Raw genomic sequence first — 22218 nt, forward strand, 5'->3', positions numbered from 1 at the left:
GAAACAGCAATAATGAGATGATCATACTGTAAAGAGCTGTGCTTGTATTGCCCTCCATGTTGAGAAGCTTGTCATAAGTCCCTATAGTACACAGAGCTTCAGTGCTGTTCTCATGGTGACAGCTGGTTATACTGCAGTACACAGCAGGCAATGTGTTTTTAAAAAGGCACAGTGTACTTGACTTCATGTCGATAAAGGTCTTTGTTCCCACAGTTCCTACAGATCTATCTTGTTCAGCGGTCTGAATCCATATCAAAACACTCACAAAAACACATACTCACATGCCAGCAAAAAAATGCACAAAGCCAAAGCAACTGAATCATCGCAGACAAGTACTGAGCCTGAAAAAAGTCAACAGAGAGGCGATAAAGCCTGAATTTTTAACTGAATCTTAACCTAAAATATCATGTTCCCCACTGGATAAATCCTTATGACTTTTGGTGATATCACGATGTTTTTTACAGTGCCACCACAATGTTGTAGTTTTGAGTGAAATGTCTCAACCACTGTTGGATGGATTGTCATAAAATTTGGCACGCACAGTTATGTTTCCCACAGGATGACTTACAGTAACTTTGGTGACCATTTAACGTTTCATTTAGTGCCAGGTCAAAATTTTTATTTGCGTAGTACTCTACTAAAACCAATTCCCATCAGCTTTAATTTTGTTTTTAGTGTTAATTAGCTAAGATCAATGTGCTAAAACGGTACACTTAGATGGTAAACATGGTGAACATCATACCTGCTAAACATAAAGTTATCATGGTGAACATACTGGCATCTAGCTCATTGCACTACTGTGCCTCACTGCAGCCTGACAGAGCCTCTAATGTGGCTACAGACTCTTGTTATCACAGGTTTGGGTAATGGGCTACTTGTGTGAGAAAATAAGCTTTCTTGGTGATGGCTTCACCTTGTCTAATTTGTGGAAGCCCAGAATGACCATACTTGCAATGATTTTAATAATGCTGTTATCTCAAGCTCACAAGTTAATTATTTCATGATCTCGAAATAACAGCAGGTTAATTTATCTCGTTATCTTGAGAAAGCAAAAGGCTTATTTCTTGAGATAACAAGATGATTTGTCATGTTTAGTTTCATCACTGAACACTAAATCAACGCAGAAATGTGTGGCTGATCTGATATTTTCATCTTAAATTAGTTACAGTTGTCAAGTCACCATCTATGCATGCTGGCATGGCGCTCCTGATCTCAGATCTATACTATACTATAAGTAATAAGCGGTGACAACCTTTTGTTTCGTAATAACGGGTTGATTATCTCTTATCTTGATATGACAAAGCTCATTTTCTTGAGGTAAATTAACCAGTTATCACAAGAAAACAAACTTTGTTATCCCAACGTAATGAAATAATTAACTTGTGAACTTCAGATAACAGCATAAAAAAATAAGTATGTGAGCACAAGTATGGCTATTCTCAGCTTCCATACTAATTGTACGAGATAAATAATGAAGCAGATTAAAAAAAAAATATTGGTGTTATTTGATGGCAAAAAAGTTGACAGCTACAGCTAAAATAAACTAACCATATTCCAATCAGCCTCAGTGCTTCGTTTACTACTCATTAGCAAATGTTAGCATGCTAACATGCTAAATAAAACATGCCATATTATGTCTGTTTAGCATGAGCATGTTAGCTTCATCACTGTGAGCACGTTGGCATACTGACGCTATCACTTAATTGTGCATCTATTTTCAAGCATCAAAGTTAATGTGCTGAAGTAAAGTCCCACAGAGACACAAAAGCAGATGTAGACTTTGTGTAGACTTTTTTTTTCACTTTTAACTTCCGCTTTTACAGTGCAAAGTGAGTACAGAAATTGAGGCACAAATACTGAATACCAAACTCATCCATACACTATTATCAGTCGTTATGAATAATCCACATAGAAGTGAAAACTGGAGGTAAATATTAAACAAAAAAGAATGGAACTAAAACTACAGTCTATTAACCCTAGATGATATGAACACATGCACACAGAAATGCGTGTGCACTACGTACAGAAGTCTATGTGCTAGATTAATCCTCTTACGTCACATCATCATATTAAATCAAATATCTGATGAGATTATTTCATATGCTGCTTGGTGTGTGATACAAGATCAGTGACTGGAGAATGAACATCATTTCATGTCTTTGAGTGGCGTGCTCATGGATTGATCTTTCACTTACCCTTGGAGAAAGTCTGACATGTATAGTCTGTGTACTTGTGTGTTTCATTAAGGAAATGACAAAGAGAAACACAACTCAAAACATGTGAAGATCTGCTTTGACAGCGTGGTGCTGAATGAACCACAACATCTGTTTATTGATGATATGCTCGACTGCTTTTCCACTGTGCACAATCCATGTTTATAACACTCAACGCTGACTCTGCTCACTTACAGTACGACAAGAATGGGTTCTGGAGCATAAAAAGGGGGACAAGATTTCAAAGCACGGTACATAAATATGAGTGAGTTTACATGCACAAAGAGATCCAATGAATTGTTTTTTTGTTTTTTTTGCTTAAAGGCTGGTGCTGATAGGAGCAGGGTACAGGGGGCAAGGCAGAATAAACAGTTTTACAGTACAGTACTTGGTTTCCATCACATCACCAAAGGGAGACAAGCAGACAAATGGTTTTCTATGCCGAGAAAGAGAGAGAGAGAAGTATATGGAAAAGATTTATTTGAGCAGCACAGGGTCAAAATTGAGGCCATGTGATCCGGTTCTGGCTGCGTACTCTCATCTGGACAAGTCACAATAATGAGAGAGTGGAAATGTCTTGGATCAGACGTCTCAGTGTCCAAAGACAATGACAGGAGGGAGTTATTACCAGTATAAGAGAGAGAAGTATGAGTAGGGAGTCTGTAAGATGGGAGCCGACAGTGGGAGCATCAGGTGGCCAGCCACAAGTGTACACATCTCTGTGTTTTTTTTTAAGTTAAAACGTCTTTTTTTTTCTTTGTTTCCTTACATCGTACTATAGTATACATACTGTACAATACCCACTGAACTGCCACTGTGTCCCCATACAGGACTGAAGAGAACAGAGCGGTGGCGCAGGTGCCTTACACTAACATTCAATACTTAATAAACATGGGAGTGGGTTCACATTCAAACACACACATATATACACACACACATTCGCACAAATGGAAATACAAACATATAAGAGTTAATGCTTCACAACACAGTTGGATAATGTACAAGGAACTTTATCTTTAAAAAAGAAAGAAAAAAAAAATCATACAGGAACCTTATTCAGCTATATTACAAATAAAACACGAGTTCTTCAAATATCCTCTCCGGCAGAGGGAAATAAAATATCCTAACCACACTTACAAACAGTGGAGTTGGTGGCATGATGGTATAGTCCTTCTTTTTGTGTGTTTTTGTTCAAGAGAGACAGAAAAATGGAAAGAGAGGAGGCTGTGTGGTCATGAAGATAAGAATGAAGTGGCATAGGAAGGATTGAGTGGTCCTCTCAAAAGGAAAAAACAAAACAAAAAGTGCCAAGGTAAAGTGAATTCAAGTAATGTGTGCTCTATACACAGGAGAGGGAGGGAGGGAGGGAGGCGCGAGTCCTTTGGCTCTAACATGGCCACTACTGGCTCTTCCTGTGTTCAGTCAGGCTCGTGGGTGCTTCTGTGAGCGTTTCTCCGCGGGCAGCTCTGGAGAGGACGTCCACCCACTTGGCCTGAAGTTCTGCATCTTGGGCACTTAAGAGCAAAGATTGCTGGGTGTGACTGAGCCGGAGCGCGTGTTTGACGTCCGACTTTTCGGCTCCCGATGGCGGGATCACGCTCACCTCAAACCCAGGAAGAGGCACCGCCCGCGCCCCCTTGGAATCCTACAAAAATCAGTAAAATAAATCAATCAGAAGAAATCTGGTGCTATGTAAAACTGAATTTCTCTTGAACAAAAAGGAAATATAGTGTAAATACAGAATGTAACAGCTTGTCTCTTCAGTCGCAGGAGAATATATTCCACCAGGCATGTATAATAAACCCTGTCCTCCTCTCTCCCTTCCCCCGCTTTCTTTCTGTATAATCAGGAAATGCTCGTCCAACTCCCATTAATCCTAATCTTTGGAATGGCAGCTTTCTGCAGTGGGATTGGGATATTAGTCTTGGAAATGAAACCCGGGGAGGGTTTAACAGGCTGACTTCCCTTCTGTGCCATCACACTATGATATGAATAACAGTCTCTCGTTGAAAGCTTTCCAGACATGACTGCACTGGGAATTTTTTATTTTATTTTAAGCAATCATGTAAATCGCTCATTATATGCACCTCCTTGTCATGTTCTGAGCAGATTTATTGCTACATACAGACCCAAGATTTCAAGGAATTACAGCGAGAGAGAGAGAGAGAGAGAGAGAGAGAGAGAGAGAGATGCTTCATCTGGTCAGTGCAAACTAAAACCCAGACACTGACAGTGGCTATACCTGTGGGCAGATTCAGGACAACCAAATCCTCCTGGCCCAAATCTACAGAGCACAGACAGTGCACAGACAACCTGGCACAGGCAGGATTGGATAGATCTGATTTACACACAGTCAGTGATGTGCGCTGGCGCTACACTGCACAGATGTCCTGCTTCAAAAAGAGGAAGCAGACAGGATGTATAGAAAGTCCAGACGGGTGCAGCAGAGGATCAGTGGATATACAAGTGATGACCGAAGCACAATGGCCAAGTGGCCAGTGGGTGAACTTTTGAATGTTTATTGTGCTTTATTTACATAATGCTTAACTTAACAGGGGATCACATGTAATATAACCTTTGTATTGTGAGACTATATAAAAATAATAAATAAATGGGGGAGTATAGTTAAAATTCATATTCCTAAACTCGATAAAAAGGTTTATTTTGTAATTAACAGTGTGTGTGTGTGTGTGTGTGTGTGTGTGTGTGTGTGTGTGTGTGTTTAACTCTTACCTGTCCACTGCTCTGCAAGTACAGCACCAGTGGCTCAGCCTTGGTGACAGCCACCCACATCTTGGTCCAGCTCTTCCCTTTCTCCTGCACTTGGAGGTGGCCACACAGTAAACAGTTCTCCCCTGTTAGAGACGTCTGTCTCTAAAAAAATACAATAATACAGAAGCATATATAAGGGGTCTAACTACTCATCAATGATTTATGGACTGCATAACTGACTGAAAAGTGAATATACACACACACATATATATATATATATATATATATGTATATATATATACAAATAACTGAATAGCACAATTTATTCTTGATTTTCTCACATCTCTTTGTAACTCAATGTACTGTAAAAATTATGTTTATTATCATCATTAATATTATTGATTTGAATTAGTTTGTAATTGAAATCCATCTGTATCATGCGTTGGAGATTTAAATTTGATGAGCAAACGATGCGCAGGTCTTCTGCAGTTCACCATTACGTAACAGCAATGTAGGACACAGTGAGATTTGTAAATGGACAGGTGTTCAAGCTCCTGCTGCCCCTTTTCTAACCCCTGTATAGTCTACAGCTCCCCCATGTGGTGACCAATCTCACTGCAGATGGGATTTTTCCACCTCGTTGGAGATCCTGTCATTCATACACTGGACTGAATGAACCCAAATCAGAGTCATATGACAATTTCAACTACATTTAGACGGTATCCTCCTGTCAGCCTTTCAATGTAACCAGAGTAGAGTGTCCATCCATCCACAGAATCTCAGACAGACACCTGAAGCAGCTAGACTGTTGAGTCAGCGGAGATGAATGGCCCTGCTTAAGCCCAGATCTCTTTATGACATTAGTTAGCAGAGAGGGATTAGTTGATCTTTCAATGTGAATGTGTTTATATTCACACATGTACATATACTGCACGTGTACAATCTGTATGCGTACAATGACTTCAGGCCACACAGTGACTTTAGTATTCAAGAGGGACAGTGTACTGGACTTAGTGAGTACACGACTGTGCTTTCTGTTTGTTGCCATCAGTGCTGCCTGGATGCTGAACCCTGGTTGACATTGAGCAATGGTACGACATGGAGAGATGGATTTCATCAGACTGGCACGAATCGAGGCAGAAAAATAAACTGTTATGCACATGCTGTTCAGTCTTTCACTATGTGTGTGTGTGTGTGTTTGTGTGTTCTTGTTTTTGTTTGTCTCCAAGTATGTGTGTCTCACCTCAGGCGCAGCTTTCCTTTTCTGTTCACCAACACCGAGATTCTCCAGGCTGAGGCTGGCATCGAAACACTCTGGGCACACTCGGCTCGTTTTGTTGTCCAAGGTCTTTGAACACTTTGCACAGATGGCCTGCAGAAGGACAGAGAGAACGTGTTGAGAAGCTGCTCTGTTGTTCACAGTTCATTTTCTGAAAGAAATGTTCCACTTGTTTTCTGACTTCTCTCTCCATCCCTTCATTTATACACAGTGCCCAAATTTCTCTTGCTCCATCTGTGCTCACCGCTCCACAGGACTTGCAGTGATGTTTGCGCTTGGTGAAATTGAAGCTCTCGCTGCAGCCTTTACATGTTTGCTTCTCTTTCTCCTTTTTCCTGGAACTTTTCTGGAAAAGAAAATCACAGGAGTCACGTGTCAAGGTCGTCAGCCTGTTCATTTTCAGAACGGCTGAACCAAAAGGAAAGTCTGACAGTTTCGTCTTGCTTCATCCTTTGTTTTTCTGGCTGCTTATCTTCCATTTCTCCTTTCTATTAATGAAAGACAAAGGACGACAGACACCCACACAGACATCACTTTCTTAAACAACTAAAATGGAGGTCAGATGGCGTCAACAGTAGTACAGGCTGTCATATTATTGTTCTAGATCCACTGTAGGACGAAGAGTGAAATGCATCTCAACATGAGAGCTCTTTTTTTGGAGGAAGCTGGTCAATGAAAACAAAACAGCTTTTCTTTTTCTTTTTTTTTTTGGATAAGAGAAGCAGATAAATCCATTGCCATTATCTACCCACTATTACAATCATCCCCACTATCATCCAGCCTGAGATCAATGTAGCTTAGCATTACCAGAGCATGATCACCAAACTCACTACTGTTTTTATCGACTTTTTACAAAACTAGAATCACCGCCTCACGCTTGTACGCCTCCGCCAAACAGCAAAGTTGCAGGAAATATGGTCACAATCACTGAGTTACAGCACTGAAAGTCATTTTATTTTAACACCCATGTTTCACACACATCTGTGTTTTCACTTCTCAGGACTGTGTGGGTGTGTGCAGACTGCACCTGACTGGCATCTTCTTCAGCCTCTTGTTAGTTTTCTCACACCTGTTAAGGCGGGAAATCCTACGTCTTGTCATGCTCATTTGCACATGGGGCAGGTAGAGGTGTCAAGATGCAACAGAACAACAGAATATTCACCAGTACGTTCAGTTCACAGGCCTACAGTGCTTACAGAACATGCTGTATATATCTACACACTTTAAACATCAAAGTCTCACAACATCATGTATTGATTTTGGACCACTGTTCCAGGAAGCTTTACATCGATGAGACTCTCCTCTTCCCCTCTAAGATGCTCTGTATTACAAGCAGTGTGGACCTGTAACATCATCAGTCTAAATGATTGTTGTTGTAGCAGGAAAAGCACAGGTAAAATACAATGGCTCAGTTCCATCAAGTGTCCCAGTAAGCCATGACAAAGAGGCAGCATGCATAATACCTGGGCACTGGAACTAGCTCACCTGAACTGAATGCAGTCTTCTTTAATATTATCAGTTAAAAACTGTGCTTCATCTGCTACGACAAGCCAAAATATCTCCTGTGAGAAAGGTCCATCAGCTGGTATTTATTAGCCATGACACCTTTACCTGCTACTGATGAACCTGCAATGATGCCTCTAACTCTACAAACACCCAGAAGCTGTAGTTTTCCCTCTGCGACACTGTAATTTACATTAAATGCAGTCTTCTGGTAATGAGGTCAGCTCAGAATATATTTTTGGTTATCAAAAGTTCAGCAGAAAATGAAGATGCAAATGAGCTGGTGATTATACACTAGAGTCCCTCTAAATAAGTCTAATGATCCAATTACATCACATTTAAAATTAAAAGATAGATTCACAGATTTTCCCTTCATTAAAAAAAAAAAAACATGAAATAACGACCCTTAAGGGGAAAAACTGGACTGCCAACCAGACAAAACAGGCCACTGCCCCAGGGCTTCAGACCCTCAGGGGGCCTGAAGGCTTCAAGTTCAATGTATGGCAATTTAGTTTGTAGTAATTTGATTAATTTTTCCAATTAGTTTGGTAATACTACGCGCACAATAAAGGTGGCCTTAAGGTGACACCGGCATTATTACATTATTTTGAGGCCTCTTCTTATAGGGTTAAAATCTAGTTTTAAGAAGTTTGTTATTTCAGAGCATATTGCATTTACATGATGCATATTCCTGAATAAATTTGTGCTTATATTTATAATTTATAATAACTAACTTATATATACACAATGCAGACGGTGGGAAAAACACAGAAGTCAGTACAAGTCCTCACCTCATTATTGCCCTGGGGCCCCCTGTAGGGTAATTAACCTCTGATATGAGATACTTAGAGACAGCGCTCACATGCTCACAGGTACCACTAGCATGCCAGGTGACAGTAAGTGTTATTTCTATATAAAAGTATCTTACCCTTTCATGCAGTCTTTCACTATCCGAGTCCATGGATGTCCAGGGACCCTGAGGAGCAGAACCAGCACAAATTATATTATATTCACTGCATGTCGAGCAATAGCAGCTTCCTCGTGCAGTCAGGTATATCTACCACTAGGTGTCATTGTGGACCTGCTGAGTCTCATCCCCCTGGCTTGTGCCAAGTTAGGTTTGGCCAGGGTCCAGCGCTAGCCAGCCCAAAGTGGGTCAAAGCAGATCTATAAGAGTTTTGTATACACTTTGACTTGGGCTTTCCCTATTAGGTCATGAGAGAGTTCTGGGAGAAGAGACTCGCAGACGCTACGTGTGCGACTGTCAGGACGGAAAGAAAGAGCTTCTTTATGTGTGTGTTTTGTCTGTATGATACTGCCACATCCATAGATGGAGAGTTGTTCAAGTAGACAAAGACCAGACTATGACAAACCCGTTTGGGGTAACACTAGCCTCCCATGAGTCATTGCACAGGACGACCTACTGATGGACTGATCGATGAACTGATTGGCTGAGGGAGTGGGTGACTGACCGGTGACTCAGGGAGATGGTCATCCTCTCGAGAGAAGGAGCTGTTGAAAGCTTTATTGAATGTTTCGCTGTTTTGTTTGTGCCTCTCGATAGTGGCCAGGATCACCTAAGAGTCGGGAGAGATTTAGAGGGGAAAGGAGGAGGATGCGGAGATCACGCAGGGGAAAGAGAGGGGGAAAACAAAGAGAAGAGATGGATTATTGATCAGACACATCTGCATTTGAATTGATTTATTCTTTCCGTGCCTGTCACAAGACCAAAGACACAGTAAACATCCTAAATTGCAGATTTAAAGCGTGACGTGAAAGTGTCTGATCTTAATGTCGTAAGAAGAGTGACTCAAGTGAAAAAGAAAAGATAAAAGGAGGTGGAAAGCCGCCTCTCCTTTCCACGCCTGAATGGAAAACAAAGCTAGCGTCTGTGGCAGGCTGTCTGGCCCGAGCACGCACCAAATAAAGGACAAGAGCAATGACATCGCAGCTCCCAAAGCATCATGGTCCTACTGCTATGACCTTCATGCCAGAAGCTTGCCCGACTAGCAGTGTGCAAAAACCTTTTTTCTCTTAAAAAAAAAAAAAAATCCCCCTTCTATTCATTTTAAGCCCAGCTCTTATGCTTTACATACGGACTCAAAACACACAGAAAAGCTCCCAAGCCCCCCTCTGCAATATGCCCACCCTCTTTTCCAGCACGCGATAATGTTTTAATCAGCTTTACTCTGCTATAATGGGCTAAATGAGCAATAATGAGGGGCTTTATTAGAGAATATATTCCCAAACACACCGAGTGAGTGTGGGGTGGAATCTTTGTTAATTCCATTCTCGTAATAAAGCAGAACTACCAAAAGGCATAGCTCTATGTGAACATGAGAGACAGCCTGTGTGTGGGTGCACTTTATGTATATGTGAGCATGTGTGTGTGTGTGTGTGTGTGTGTGTGTGTGTGTGTGTGTGTGTGATCCTTGCCTGGATCCAGTCTTCCTTCTCCTCAGCTGTCCTGTAAAGCAAATAAAAGATCATGAGATTATTTTTGCCTTGACGAAAATGACTAAGTAACACAATGAAATGGCAGCAACTGTTCACATATTCATGTAAAATAGTGCAATAAGACAATAAAGCCACACTGGAATCTGCATGATTCAGATGTCTTTACCTGGCTTGCAGCTCGAGTGAACGCTGCTTGCCGATGATGGCGAACGTGTGAGGGAGGTTCTGCTTCACATTCTCCTGCACCTGAGGTCAAGAAACATACGAAATGAGATTGTCACACAAGTGGAATAAAAAAAGAAAAAAAAAAGGATGTCAAACGGGACGAGAAGCAGGACTTCACCTCCATGCCGGCAATGTCAATCCTCTCTCTGACGCTGAACTTCTGTCCCATCAGTCTGAGCTTAGGCACGCAGTATAGCACCATATTGTTGAACTAAATCAGAGCCAAGAGATACAGCAGATGATGAACAGTGCTGATAATAAAGTGGTGAGACACAGACATCCTGTAGCAGTCTGGTGTTTCTCTAATTAAACACTTCAGTGCTCTCACCAAGTAGAGGTATCGGTCTTGTGCTGTTCCATTTTTGGCTGACATCTTCTTGATATGTCCCTCTTTGATGAGCTCGTTGGCTGGGTTGACTATGTCCTCTTCTCCCCCGAGCCGCTCATAAACCTCCAGCAGTTTGTTCATCTTCTCCTGAAAACATCGGGGCGACAGGAGGATGAAGAAAAGCAAAAGCAGAAAATACGAGAAGACACTAGAAAGTGAGAAAACAGATGGAGCTGTAAAAGCCAAACGCCACCAGAGGGAGTTCTTTTGCTATCAGCTAGGGCTCTCATTCATTCATGGGTTTTCCAGTAAGGCAGAAAGAAAGTATTATATTTCTTTATTGATTCATAAACCATTTGTGTCCGTAAGTTGTTTCAAGGATGTGAGGATATCATGGCCAGACAGAGGAAAGAGATGAGGAGGATGAGTGTTGAGCAAAGAAGATCGGCCAGGCTTCCGCAAGCTGTGAAACTCGAGGCAGGAAACAGCAGCTTCCTGTCTTTGCGAATTCAACGTATTCACTCTCTCAGACAAACACTTGCAATGTTTCTGACTGACAGTACAGCATCAGCAACTCTTTGATTGGGTAATAGCTGGTTTTTATATTGTTCAATGAGACAATGAAAGAGTTTAGAAAGAGATGACAACAACGATAACAACGACAACAACAACAAATAACAAACAGAGTGAAATGTGGTGTTGAGCAAAGTCTTACCATTTTCCTGATTGCTGCATTGGAGTGGTTAGCTGCAGTAGAGATAAGCTCCAGTGCCTCTGTAATACATGTACAAATGGAAGCAGGTTATCATAGTATCATATCATAAAAATGGCCTTCAGATAATCAGAGTCTCAAACTATAGACTCTCATTTACCCACACAAACACACACATACGTTATATGTCTGTTGCTCACTGGAAAATAATAATTATGTTGCACATATTTAACAAGATCAAACACTAAACACGAGCACTCTTAACGTTAAAAGCACTGTGTGCATTAGGAAGGCTTTTAGCCGGCAGAGAGCACCTGAATCGGTCACCTCAATCATGACCTACATAAACAGAAGAGACACCACAGCTGGGGGAAAATGAGGCCAAAGCAGCTGAGATAAACTGCTTTTCATCTGGAGTGGATGAGAAAACCTCTTTCCTGTGGACTCCAGACAACACAGAGGAGGGAAGTTAAAGCTCAGGTAAATGGACAAAGGGATATGCGAGGCCCTCGGATCATGTCAAATTGAATTTGCGGGCATAGAGAGTCATCTATTGACATGAAGTGTGTAGTCTGTAATGTGCAACAAAAGGCACTGGAGCTGCTGAATGTCCTGCCTTCATCTCCATGATAGATTAAATTAAGCAGTTACCCAAATGAGGGCATTACTAAGGCTTGGGTATTTGTCTCCACACAACATAAGAACTGTTTATCTTAAAGAGAGACTTGTTTAATTTTTTATTTGTACTGTACACGTAATCTCATAGGTTCTTGCTGGTGTATTGTGTTTATAAAGGGGATTTTTCCAACAATAACATGTGGTCTCAGGCTTTCAGAGTCCACTGCATTATATACAGTATATATTAATAATAATATGAGTCTCCAAGTTCAGTTGAGATGAATTCTGTGGGCCCTCCTCACCCGTGACGGAAGAGCCAACTCTGTTGACCCCCGCTGACCCACCATGTTGTTACATACTACACTGCCAAGCCTCCACACAACTGTCAGCCTCCACCCGGCCCCTTCCCTGCACATGGTATTCTCTAAATATTCTGACAGAAATTAAGCAAACCCTTTAAAGCATTAAGAGCGGATAACAGTTTCATGAAAGTCAGTTTCTAGAATCTAATCTAATCTGGAACAAATGATGTATTACATTTCTCTGTATTGCTTTTAGCTATGTAATGTAGTACTACACAAAACCAAAAATGTGACGATATCACAGTATCATGAAGGGAAATCTCAACAACTGGCTCCCAAACAAGGTCTGAGCTGAAGAAAGTGGAGCAGCAACGAGTCAGACGGTTAGTGTTCTCAAACAAGCTGTGTTCACATACAACGCAGTGAATTTTTGGCTCCCTCTGACCGCCGGGCTGGTTTTGCAGTTGGTGGGAGAAAGTGGTCGTTTGCTGTGAGAACAGAGACCAACTCTGTGTATAACAACTCAGACAATCGGATCTCAAAGCCGACCAGTTACCACAACACACTCCACTTTCTACTCTTACTCCTCCAGGCCTCGTACAGTCACAGAGTCACACAACACAAATGTTCAATTGTGCATTATCAACTCGAGTGGACGTGTCTTTGCTTCATCCCTGCTTTTTGGAATGTGGATCTGCAGTGGTTCGCGTGCTTTCAGGTCTTTTCCACTGACCTCTTTGTGTTCATGCCACTTCTAATTATCGTACAGGTTTTAGCAACAGAATGGCAGCACTTACATTAGCTATGGAAATTTAGCTCAACGAAGTAGCTCTTTCTCTTAATGAGAGCACTGTCATCTAGATGTCTTCTTTATATGTCTATTTATTTGAATGTAGATAATGATCAAATTGTAAAATTGTATTCCTCCTGTAGTGATGTATTCTTTTATTTACATTTTACATCATCTATAAGGAAAACTTTGGTTTTAAAGATTAAAAGGATGAAACATAAGGACACTGACGCACCAGTGACACCATGATGTATGTGCCACATGACATAATAAAAACAATTACAGGTAATTACATATTCCTCCTGCAAAAGGGAAGTACAGATAAAAGAGTAAGAACCAGAGCACAGTGTGTCTGTTACAGTAAAAAAAGTAGGTCAAGTATCTCACTATCTGCGTCTTTTCGGTCAAGAGCGTCATCAGGCAGCTTCTTCAGGTAGTCTTTGAGCAACAGCTCATACCGAGGAATCCGTTGGACTGGCTCCAGCATGTGGTGCTGCAATGTCAGGTTCCCACACACATCCTGTTTCTGATGTTTCAAACACAAAAACAAAGATTTGAATTGATTAATGGCAAGAAAACTGTTGTTTTATGGGGAAACATGATTAAATTGCAACTAAATCAGGATCTAAATAAAGAAAACACACAATCATAATACACATGTGACCAGATTTTTATCTCCAGCGCATCGGGTTGAGCAGTACCTGTATATTCTGGACGACACTCTTGAACTGCGATGACCGCTGTGTCCAGGTGTTGACCAGGTCCATGGATCGGTCAAAGTTCTTTACATATTCTCCATACATCTTCATGAACGGAGCCAGTTTCTGGAGGATGTCTCCGATGCGAGGATTGGAGTCCCTACAGCGAGCACAAACAAACACAACAACAAAGTTTGTCACTGTTTTTTATTTAGTATCGCGAGAGGAAGCAGAAGCATTTTTTGAATTTCTATGACATTCAGTGATGAGTTTTTCTTGATATCTAAATCAACCTTTCCCTGTAAATGAAGTAACCTTTTTATGTAAGAAATAAAAAATAAAAATCCCAATAAAAAAAAAACCCCCAAAGCCTGCTGGGAGATTAGATCTCCTTACAGTTTCCTGCTTCAGAAAGTGAGGTTTGCAATTAAAGCATTTGTTTCTTGCTCATTAAGACTGTCTCATAATGGTAGTGATATAACCTGTGCTGGATTTAAAATGTAAATCTGTGTTTGTGAAAAGTTAGCAGAAAAGATGCGACTAAATCAGCTGAACCTTCTTTTCACAAACATAGATTTACATTTCAAATCCAACACAGGTTATATCACTACCATTATGAGACTTTCTTAATGAGCAAGAAACAAATGCGGGCTCGTAAAAGATAAGACTCATCCCATGAACATTACTGGGGGATTTCACAAATGAATCCTTCTTATGAACTTTCTTCCCCAGGTGCACTTTTCTGACTTGTTGTGTAGATGCAACACTTTTCAAGTCTTTCTATCTGAGCCAATAAATTTTAATGAGTTCCAGAAAATATTGTGACAGGTGATTCCCCTAAACACGGCTCTCTAGAGGAGTCATTATCTACAAAGGATGGTTGATGTTGGCACAGTCACACACACCGGAGGTTAATTTCCTACTTATTGAGAAAAAGACAAAATGACCTCAATCTGCAACTCTGACACACTGACAGCACTGACAGCACTGTAAACCTGACAATAATACCCCCCGCTGCCGCCCAGCTGTCTGAGAGTTTCAGCCAACACCAACGGCCTAACTGACCACTACCGAGCCAAACCGTCTCTAGAATAACATCACACACTGATGCCTCAGGAAAGCCGCTGAACTGCCGGGTGTTTATCCCCCTCACCATTCTCCAGTAATGCGTGTCTTGAGCTCAGGGAGCAGGAACTTGTCATGGAAGCAGTAGATAGAGGAGATGTTGGAGAAGATCCCTGTAATGACATCCTGAGGGATTCCAGCCTCTGTGAGCTTAGTGCAAAATACCTGCAGAGAAAGAAAAAAAACATTTGTACACAAGAATTAGTGTAACTATTTCCAAACACCGTGAATCTGGCTCCTATTCATGGAGCAGATATGTAAACGGAGAAGTGATGTTGTTTATTCACACAAACTATTTTATCCAGCTTTGGCCTCTAAAGTGTGACCAGCAGCTAGAGAGGAGTCAACTCAAACCGTACCACTCCTACACACTAGATAAACTATTCAATATAAACTAAATGTTTACTTGGAGTTTAGTTTGAATTGTAAAGCAACTGCTCGACAATTTTCACTGGTATGTTAAAAATAATTTCATGACCGGAAACAAACTGCTAATTATGGCGATTATTTTCACCGCCAGTTGTTTCTTTAGTTCAATTCAGTTTCAGTTTTTTTGTCTATAAAATGTCATCAAATTATAGAAAATTGCCTCAATGACTCAGAGCTAAATGTGATGTTTTCCACTGTCTCACAAAAACTTCCAACAGTTGAAAACCCAAAGATTTTCAACATGCAAATCATAGAAAATCATCATATTTGAGCAAATGTTTAAAGGTTACTTAAGGGTGCACTCCGCTGATTTCACATGTCAAAACCAGTCTGTTAGTGTACAGCTGAATTCATGGTAAACACTTTTATAATATCCTCTGTGGCTCGGCATGATTTTTGTCGAGCCTGAGAAAATAACCCTGATGATGAAACTGGAGTTGTGGGTCTCAAAAGAAGTTTGTGTTTAACATGCAAGGGGCGGGGTCTAATGAAAGATTGTGGGCATTGCATTAAGAGAAATATAGGATCCAGTGTTTGTTGAGCTTCGACACCAGGAACTAAAACTCCGGATATCTTCACCCACCATCACCTCCATCACCTTATGCTTCCCTCCCAGTCACAACAACGGATGGGCACTTGTTTCCACAGTGTGAAAGTGGAGTGTCAAAAACAGGAAGTTAACTGTGAGGGTTCTCTGCCCTCAGTAGCAACTAAACCAAAACTGTTCTGTGATAGGGCAGCCGCGCATCTCCTCCACCACATGAGCTGAGCAAAGAGGAAGAAGAGTCAACCACTATGGGACTAAAGTCACATCACAAACAGGCAGAAACAAAAAAAAATAAAACAAACAACTATAACCCCTTTACAAAAATAAGGAACGATCAGACGAAGGACGGACAGGACGAGGTCACGACTCTTAGGTGTGATGAAGGGAAGGTGATTAATCATTGGATTAATCAGTTACTCAATAGGCTGAAAATTCACTTCTTCCAACTTCTTAAATGTGAATATTTACTGCTCTTCTTTGTTTTCAGTGACAAAAAAACTGAATGTGTTTGGGTTTTGGACTACAGCTAAGACCGAACAAGGAATTTGAACGTCAACTTGCATCATGGGAAATTGCCACAATCATTATCAGCTATTGCCTGACATTTTATGGAGGAAATGACGAATAGATTGATGAAGAAAATAATCTTGTAAATCAGAGTCTTGAGAAACGTTTATTTTAGAGCTAATCTGCTCCAAAACACCTCAACTCTGCATAAACTGGAGGCTACACCAGGTTAGCTAAACTATCTTGAATATCACCACAATTTGATTTGACATCCTTTTGTCAGGATTGAAATGAAAAAGTATTTTAAAGCATATGATTAAGTTCTGTGTTCTTAATAGTATTATCTTTAATGCATGGTGCAGATTTTTATTCATGTGTGTATTTTAAGTGTTAAAAAAAAAGCTGACCTCCTCTAGATGGCTAAAGCTGGGCGGCATCATCAAGCTTTCTAATTATAAATCCAGCTAAGAGTCAGGAAACACACATCTTTAATCCACAGGATTTACACACATATAGTTGTAGAGCATTGTAAGGCAATGACAGTGCAACACACTCACCAATACAAGCATGTGCCCATTTAAAGACACCCACAGTTAGTGCACATGCCCAGGTTCGTACTGCACATATTTAAATATAAACCACACACACACACACACACACACACACACACACACATACATACATACACACAATTTCTCACATGATCGCGCTTACACTGCTCTGAGTAATCCAGTCAACAGAGGAAGGGTTGTTGTCCAGTGGATCACAGTGCCGGTTTTAATCCAGCTCAGCCCTGATCTCAATCACCACTGACTCACTGGCCAGAGAGCACTGGCTCACTGAGGAGGTTGAAATTTGGGCCAGACGCATCCAAACACGACCCGTCACACAACGCAAAGCCTCAAATGGGGAAGGGGCTGAAAACAGAGGCACAGTGTTACCTGGTCGAGGAGGTTGAGTCTCTTGACGTAGGCCTCTTCAGTGTGGAGAAGCTCTTTGGCGATGTTCAGGAGCTTCTGAGCCTCGGAGCACTGAGGGGAACAGACAAACACCGAGGATTATGTCTGAGACAGCAAACAAAGAGAAGATAAACATTTTCTCTGATGGCATCTTTGGTTTTTTAAATTTAAAGAACGGTCCACCGTCGTGGAATTTTAAACAAACTCCACATCAGCACATTATTCATCACAGTCAACCAAAACATACAGTACGCTGCAAAATCTCCCCTCCTTCACCTTTACTCTACTTGTAACAGTGTGTTTTTAAAATTAAACTATTTAGGTAGCTTTTACCAAGATTTTGAAAACATTGACATAATACGCTGTTATAGGTTTTTGTTATGCCATGAATTTATAGAAAACAAAATGTTTACTATTCAAGGCATCACTGGCCTTTTTAGGGCTGATTCTTGTCAGTGAAAATATTTTTCTTCAGCTGTGCGGCCTCTTTGTTGTGTCCCATTTATAGCTGCTGTCCCAAATCCATGTACCTTCAGCAGAGCAAAGCATCACTTGCTATGACATTTGCTTCCTTATTAACTCAATAATTTTGATACAATGGAGGTCACAGTGTGCCTTCAAACTGGGAAACTGAGGTTCACTTTGAACCAATGCCTGAAAAATAAAGTAGAATCTGGTTTCTCTCTGGAGGGAAAAAAAAAATCTTTTTCAACAGCTTCTTCTATTCTGATCAGCAGCAACTTCTGCAAAAAAGATATATTACTATCATTATTTAGTTTAACATATTTATTCTTCCCTGTTGATATTTTTTTTTAGTTATATTTATTTGTTGTCTTGACCCTTGGCTTTATGTTGAACCTATATATATATTTGTATATTTGCAACACAAATATTCAGTGATTTCTGACATAGAGAAGCAGCAAGTTTTTGTCCATCAACTAATCAACTCAGCACTATGTTCATTTTTTTTTTTAATTTCTAATTGTTTTTCTGTACTATGAATTGAGTTTAAGCTGTTGTATTTTTACTGATCCAGTACGATCAATCACATTGATAGGAAGGTGCATAATGGAGGCAATATTACAAAACGTGATCACTTATTGAAACCTTGCTTTTCTTATGCTAGTAAAGGGCAGTTATTATAGATTTGTGTGTAAACACAAACAAATGACTTAAAAAATGTTTTATTCAAATGCCCATTATTATTATTCATTAACCAAACAAGGCTAAACCTGCAAAATGTTAATGACCATTTCTCAGTACTTTCCAACTTCCCAACCCTGTCTGTGGCTCTCAGCCTCCAGCCCATTGGCTCCTACTAAAGATGTCAATCTTTAAAAAAGGGGCTCACTAATATACAGTTGCATGTTTTAAAAAGGCTAAACAGGTGGACACTTTGTATTGTTTTTAGGAAACGTTACTAACAGGGGTAAAAAGGAAATTTATTATGGAAATTCTGCTGCTCCGGTACTTCCCTCAGGAGGATGGTGTATGTGGGAACTACAGTGCCCGTGTTCATATCAATATAGGAACACATCATCCAGTGTAATGGTGTGGCTCACTGTTGTGTTTTTAATAGTTTCTGTGACAACAATGGAGGTGGACAGTATAGAGGAAGAAGTTGTATCAGGCTTTGGCAACAGGCGACAGTTGTTAGGAGGATCAACTCACTATTAGTGTTTTTTCATGGGATTTGTTGACTATACAGAAAAATCTGAATTATAAGCAGACTTGTTATTTAATGCGTATGCTTGAGGCAACAGTTAGCCACACACACAGCCGTTTACTGTGAGCTGACATTCACATAGCTCTATTTTAGTCGTGGTTTATTTCAGCAGTGGTAACCTACGAAACTGGTGTACATTATAAAGCCAACGCGGTGAAACTGAAGAGCTGTGTCAGTTTCTCTCATTATGACTTGTTGAAGCTGAGATGACAAAAGATTGTATGATTTAGTAGAAAAAATGATGTTGCAGACAAAGTTCATCTCAGTGACACAGAGCTCACATCAGAGTCATGAAACACCGCGCCTATTGCGACAATGTGGGTTTCACAACAGCCGTCTCCCGCATAAACGCACATGCAACTCACCCTTGTACTGCTGTGCTTTTACAACACAGAATGTGAACTGTATCAAACAGTAACATTAGCAGCTAATATTACGCAGACAAAAGGGAAACTCAACTTTTTCATTGTTTGCAAAGAGGATGGTACAAAGTCATCAAAAGTTTTTCTTTTTCTTTTAGTGTCTTATCCTCTTGCAACGCACATCACTGAAAACCCACATCCTCTGTGACAACGTTGTCATTATAAAGCCGTCAACATGTTGGGTGTAGTGTCAGAGAAACTCATGAAGCCGCAAACACAGAAAGACAAGAACAAGCACAGGCACACACACACACACACACACACACACACACACGCCCTTCCCCTGCAGAGCAGGGTTGGGATCAGGAAACACTGGAGAGCAGAGATACCTTTCCCCAAAAGACCGTGGGTGTGGGCGGTCAGCAGAGGCCGCATGTTTTTGTGTATTCATCTGACACTCATGTGCGTTCGGGGTGTGTTGTGCAGCATGAAAAGAGACTTAGAAAGACAATGCTACATTTTTCTGTTTGTCTGAGCTTTTGTCTTTTCTTATTTGACACTGTTTCATCTTTCTGTCATCACTTCCTGAATCTTTTCTCCTTTGGTATGCCAGGATATTTTTAGACTTTACCCTGATGCCTGTACATCAGAAACCGTCAGTCTCCAATAAAGAAAGCAGTGGTGGCATACTGTATATAGGCCACCGCCAGGAAGAGTGTGTGTGCTGTTTGAGGTATCAGTGTTATTTACAATCAATAGTCAAACTGAAGGACAAGAGAAAATTGAAACTTCTGTGTGGAGACTCTTTCATCCAGCAGCCATCACAAGCTCCTGTTACAGCTTTTGGGCAGGTCTTCATCCTTTTATGTAGCGGCAGAGCTGCTTTCAGAGTCAAGTCGGCCACTGGTGAGCGGCAAAGTGAGGCTGCTGCAGTGTCTAACGTTTCATGCAGAAGTATTCTTTGAAACTGTTCACCCAGGCTGAGATAATAATAGATACAAGCTACTTTTTCCACTACATGAAAGGCAGTCTGACTGTCTGAGATGAGGCTTTTAAACCTGCAGGATGAGCTCAATTCAAAAATGCTATGTTAAAAGTTCCTGAAAATTATGATGCAACATGAAATATAAATTAAAAAGGGGATAGAAGGAACTAGCAGACACTAATGACCACCTTGGAGGTGAGGGGGGGTTATTCAGACTTTAAATTATGGTTGTTCAGGTTTCTGGTTATGACTTAATGAGGCTTAAGCATGCGAGGTACTCACTTTGTACGCCTCTGAAGATGTATCTGTCAGATACCCAGTCTGTGTGTCTGTCAGAGAGTGCATCTCCCCACTGCTCCCCTCATCCAAGTCACTGTCCTCATCCTGCGTTGAATCTCGCTTGTTGCCCAGGGTGACACAGCAGGACACACTCTCCGTTTCAGTGACACTGTCGTAATGGTCTTCCTCATCAATGGCGTCCTCGTTGGGAAACACTTCCCCTTCTGCGGCGCACGACGGGCTGTCGATGCCACTGTCCCGGTTGGGAATCTTCCCGTTCTGCTCCGAGGAGTCCGGATTGTCCAGGAGCTCGTGGGAGGAGCCTTCCTCCCGCTCCACATCGTCAAGGCAACCAATGCTGTGTGTGATGTCGTCCTCCGCCTGCAAATCGTCCAGCGTGGCGTCATCTGAGCCGTCGATGTGCATGGAAGCCAGACAGGAAAGGTCAGAGACCTCGTCAGTCCGTTCGGAGGTGCCAAGTGCAAGTTTGTCTACAGGGGAGGAGTCTCCTGCAACCTTCCCTGTGGTGTCCTGGCCGCAGGAGGAGTTGATGTCAGACGCAGTGTCCATTCTCAGACACAGGTGCAGCTGGGACCGTGGGAGCACCCCCAGGATGGGGACCCTAGAAAAGTAAAAGACAGAGTCACACCTTCTCAAAGGAAAATGAAGAATCAATACACTGTACCGTGTTTCCCACCGGAAAAATAATGAAAAGAGAAATGCTTTTTAAGGTTTTCTTATGTTTTATCCTTAAGCAATAAAATTCAACCAGTCCATGTGAGAAACAGGCATGAGTTGACAAAATGAAACTTGTACACACACACACACGCACGCACGCACGCACGCACACACACACACACACACACACACACACACACACACACACACACACACACACACACGCACGCACACACACACACACACACACACACACACACACACACACACACACACACAAACGCACGCAAACAGAGCAAACAATCTATCTGACAAACTAGCCAAGAAAGATTTCTCATAAAAGTTCCTCCAGACGATGCCTTACTTTGAATTCTCAAACCTCTCGATGAGCAGCCCCACTTTCTGGGCCTCTCTCTGTTGCTGTGCTCCCGGGCCAGGAGGGGTTAGATTGGGCTTTGGTTTAGGTGGTGGAGGAGGTGCCGGCAAAGGCCTGCAGGGCGCTGGGGGGATCCTCTTGGGTTTCTTGTCTTGCCCAAGGGCGAGCAGGTGCGAAGGTTTAGGGGGCACTACAGATGCAGAAGTCCAGACAAGGCAAGAAGAGCAGAGCAAGAGAGACACATGAGGCTGCGGACATTCGCAAAAACCATCAGGTAACACGAATAAATCCGAGTGAGAAAACCTCCATGGCTGAGTCCATGAGTTAAGCCTGCTTGTTTCCTCGTAAATCCTCAAGACAAAACCCCAAACAGGAAAAAATACAGTTTAAGAAAGAAACGTATAGTAG

At 41.4% G+C, this 22218-nt stretch overlaps 1 protein-coding gene across 1 annotated transcript in view; it reads right to left on the minus strand.

Annotated features, from left to right (window-relative positions):
• Positions 1-2286: 2286 nt before the first annotated feature.
• Positions 2287-22218, minus strand: part of fgd (faciogenital dysplasia) — a 55792-nt gene continuing 35860 nt past the window's right edge. The window contains exons 3-19 of the mRNA XM_056384918.1: positions 21799-22000; positions 20760-21378; positions 17387-17476; positions 14991-15127; positions 13841-13997; positions 13527-13665; positions 11433-11491; positions 10718-10864; positions 10508-10600; positions 10331-10410; positions 10144-10174; positions 9180-9284; positions 8636-8683; positions 6449-6550; positions 6169-6297; positions 4947-5087; positions 2287-3858 (exon numbers count right to left, since the gene is read on the minus strand). Coding sequence (XP_056240893.1) covers positions 3613-3858; positions 4947-5087; positions 6169-6297; positions 6449-6550; positions 8636-8683; positions 9180-9284; positions 10144-10174; positions 10331-10410; positions 10508-10600; positions 10718-10864; positions 11433-11491; positions 13527-13665; positions 13841-13997; positions 14991-15127; positions 17387-17476; positions 20760-21378; positions 21799-22000 — 2525 coding nt within the window. The 3' untranslated portion in view covers positions 2287-3612. The remainder of the gene's footprint in view (positions 3859-4946; positions 5088-6168; positions 6298-6448; positions 6551-8635; positions 8684-9179; positions 9285-10143; positions 10175-10330; positions 10411-10507; positions 10601-10717; positions 10865-11432; positions 11492-13526; positions 13666-13840; positions 13998-14990; positions 15128-17386; positions 17477-20759; positions 21379-21798; positions 22001-22218) is intronic.

This window comes from Seriola aureovittata, chromosome 9 (genome assembly GCF_021018895.1).
Source record: "Seriola aureovittata isolate HTS-2021-v1 ecotype China chromosome 9, ASM2101889v1, whole genome shotgun sequence".
In the NCBI taxonomy this organism is placed as follows: Eukaryota; Metazoa; Chordata; class Actinopteri; order Carangiformes; family Carangidae; genus Seriola; species Seriola aureovittata.